This window comes from Apium graveolens, unplaced genomic scaffold, assembly GCF_009905375.1.
Source record: "Apium graveolens cultivar Ventura unplaced genomic scaffold, ASM990537v1 ctg1928, whole genome shotgun sequence".
NCBI classification, from domain to species: Eukaryota; Viridiplantae; Streptophyta; class Magnoliopsida; order Apiales; family Apiaceae; genus Apium; species Apium graveolens.
Window position 1 is genome coordinate 115,171 of NW_027417450.1, and position 3,389 is coordinate 118,559.

General features: G+C 38.2%; 1 protein-coding gene across 1 annotated transcript; it reads right to left on the reverse strand.

Annotated features, from left to right (window-relative positions):
- Window positions 1-856: 856 nt before the first annotated feature.
- LOC141700216 (secreted RxLR effector protein 161-like) lies at window positions 857-1,471 on the reverse strand. Its single transcript, XM_074504036.1, has one exon. The coding sequence runs from the start codon at window positions 1,469-1,471 to the stop codon at window positions 857-859; it is 615 nt and encodes a 204-aa protein (XP_074360137.1).
- Window positions 1,472-3,389: the final 1,918 nt, after the last annotated feature.

A 3,389-nucleotide genomic window follows, 5' to 3' on the forward strand; every position in this document is an offset into this window, starting at 1 on the left:
TTTAAAAATTTAAAGAAATTATTTGTTTATCAATTATAGAACATGATTTATTTATTGGTAAATAAATATTCATTAATTTATGAATAAATAGCAATTTTCAACTATAAAACTAATATTTTACATCATATGGTACCCACTTTACAAATTTCGAGGTAATATTGAAAAGGAAAATTAAGGTACTAAAATAAATCTATAGTTTTATTATTGTGATCATTGAAAGCTAACTAAAAATTTAACACTTTTATATTTAACAAAACATGTTTGGTTAATTTATAACATCTCGACCTTTCAAAATATTAATTCAAAATCAAACTAATAAATAGAAATTAAGATAATTCAAATTCTAAGGTATATGATGAATTTTCCAAACCCAAGATATTAAAAAGTCACTGTAGAAATAAAAGTATAGATATTGAGGCCGAGTTTCCACACTAGTACACTAGTTCAATAACAAAAGTCCAAAAAGAAATAAATAAAGATCCATCACCCTATATAGTGTTAGCCTAAACCCGTATAATTATAGGTATAAGTGTATGCTTGTAAAACTGAAAGAAAAGATGTTCCTTAACGACTGACTTGTTATAGCTGAAAGATTAAAATATAAACTAAAGAAGAAACATGCCTGCAAAGTGGTTGCTAAAAACCAGCACCTGCTTTCCTAAAACTACTCTATCTCTAATGTTTATTTCAACTTACTCTCCTACTTTCACATACCTACGTGATAGACCAAATCAACTCAAATAATTACTGCTAAGATAATAAATAATAAATAACAATATGTTTATATTAAAAAACCAACATTTCTCCCCTTTAATCTAAACTACTGTCTGCAAATCTCTTACTCCAAGTAACAGCCTCATCTGGCAGTAGGCAATGCTTTTGTCAAAACATCAGCTCGCTGAAGATCCGTACTGACGTGTTTAACAAGTATATCACCATTCTCAACACATTCACGTATAAAGTGATAACGGATGTTAATGTATTTGCTTTGTCCGTGAAACACAAAATTTTTAGTCAGATCAATGGCGGACTTGTTGTCAAGATACAACACTACTGGCTCAACATGTTTACCAGTAACCTGACTCACCATTTTCCATAGCCAAATGGCCTGACATGCAGCTGCAGTTGCCGCCATGAACTCACCTTCGCAGGACGAAAGTGCTACACTTCTTTGTTTTTGTGATGCCCATGTTACCAGTCCGTCGTCCAAATAAAACACCATGCCCCCAGTGCTTCTTCGATCTTCAACATGTCCAGCGACGTCACTGTCGGAATATCCTGTCAACAACTCACTTATACTGCCTCTATTATAGACTAGACCATGGTTTAGCGTACCTCTAACATAGCGAAGAATCCGTTTTGCTGCTAGCAGATGCATCTCAGTGGGTTTTTCCATATACCTGCTCACAATCCTGACTGAATAGGCTATATCCGGCCTTGTATGAACCAAATAGCGTAGGCCTCCAATCATACTTTTAAAATGTGTAGTATAAACGCATCATCCTCCTTCATCTTTGTTGATATTCTCCTTAGGATCCATGGGAAGCTTAGTGGCATTGCAGTTCCACATCCCAACTTTTTCGAGAATTTTTTTCGCATAGGCCGTTTATTTCAGCTGGATGTTATTAGCCCCTTGTTTAACCTCCAGACCCAAATAATACGTCAGCTTACCCAAGTTACTCATCTCGAACCTCCTGTTCATCTGGTTTATAAACTCTCTTATACTCGATGGTTTTATTTCTGTAAACAGTAAGTCGCCAACATATACTCCGATGATCACAACATCTTCACCCTTTGCTTTCGTATACACTGCATGCTCATAGGGACATCTCACAAAACCCAGTTCCTCAAGATATTTACTCAGGTTTTCATACCACGCACGGGGCACTTGTCGTAAACCATAGAGTGCCTTGATCAGCTTATACACGAGATGTTCTTGCCCCTTCTTAACAAACCCTTCAGGTTGCATAACATACACCTCCTCTTGGATCTCTCCATTTAAAAATGTAGATTTGACATCTAAATGATGCACTTCCCAACTATGTTTGGCAGCCAGAGCTAGTAAAATCCTAACAGTTTCGAGGCGTGTAACTGGTGCGAAGTTTTCCTCAAAATCTCTCCCCTGCTTTTGGACGTAACCCTTTGCCACAATCCTAGCCTTGTACTTGACAATTTTCCCGCTCGTATCTTTCTTCGTTTTGAATACCCATTTTAACCCACTAGCTTTTTCACCAGGAGGGAGCTCAGTCAGCTTTTAAGTATTATTTCTCTCTACTGGAGTAATTTCACATTCCATGGCCTCTCTCCAATGGTGTTCAGATGCTGCTTTAGTAAAACTCCTGGGCTCATCTATACCAGTGAGCATTAGCTCCTCATCTTCCAACTCAATCTCTTGAGTTTCATCATAAATTTCATTCAAAGATCTGTAGTGTTTTGGTGCACTATCAGTGTCAACATCTGAGCTTGTCGAACCTGTCCCAAATGACGAAAGTGTACGAACAGACTCTGAGCTAGTCGTGCTTGATCTCTCAGACATTGGACTAACTGAATGGTCTTCTTCAATATTAGTGCTTCTATCAGATTCTGTGATCGAGCAAAAGATAGTGAAAGTTTCATGAGTTTCTCCGTCTATCTCCTTGTTACTTTCCCATGGCCACGCTTTGCTTTCTTCAAACACCACGTCACGATTAACATGAATCACATTTCGTTCCGGATCATACAACCTATACACTTTCGACCCAGGTTCCTTACCGAGATTGATTACCAACTTACTTCGATCAGACTGCTATGTGGTATGAACAGATGGTAGTTTCATGTATGCTAGACAACCAAAAATTCTAATGTGCCCAATGTTTGGTTTAATACCTGACCATGCCTCGTGAGGTGTCATCCCCGAAACAGATCGAGTTGGCAAACGATTTAGTACATAAATCGAATGTCGTATGGCCTCTCCCCAGAATGTTAGTGGTAACTTCTTCTCCTTTAGAAAACTCCGAGCCATTTCTATGACTGTCCGGTTTCATCTCTCAACCACACCGTTCTGCTGAGGCGAGTACGGCGCAGTGAATTGTCTGGTGATGCCTACTTCTTCACAATAGGAGGTGAATTGTTTTGAAATGAATTCACCACCTCTATCAGTTCTAAACGTTTGCACCTTTCGTTCCTCTCCATTTTCTACCTGTACTCTAAATCTTTTAAAGGCTTTGAACGTTTCGTCTTGTTTTTTTAATAGATACCCCCACATCACCCGACTGTAGTCATCCACTAACAGAAATAAATACTTATTTCCTCGTGAAGTAGGAGGCGAGATTGGGCCACATAGATCACCATGAACAAGTTCTAGTACCTTCTTAGCGTTATAGGTTGCTTGGCCTGGGAAAGATCTTCTG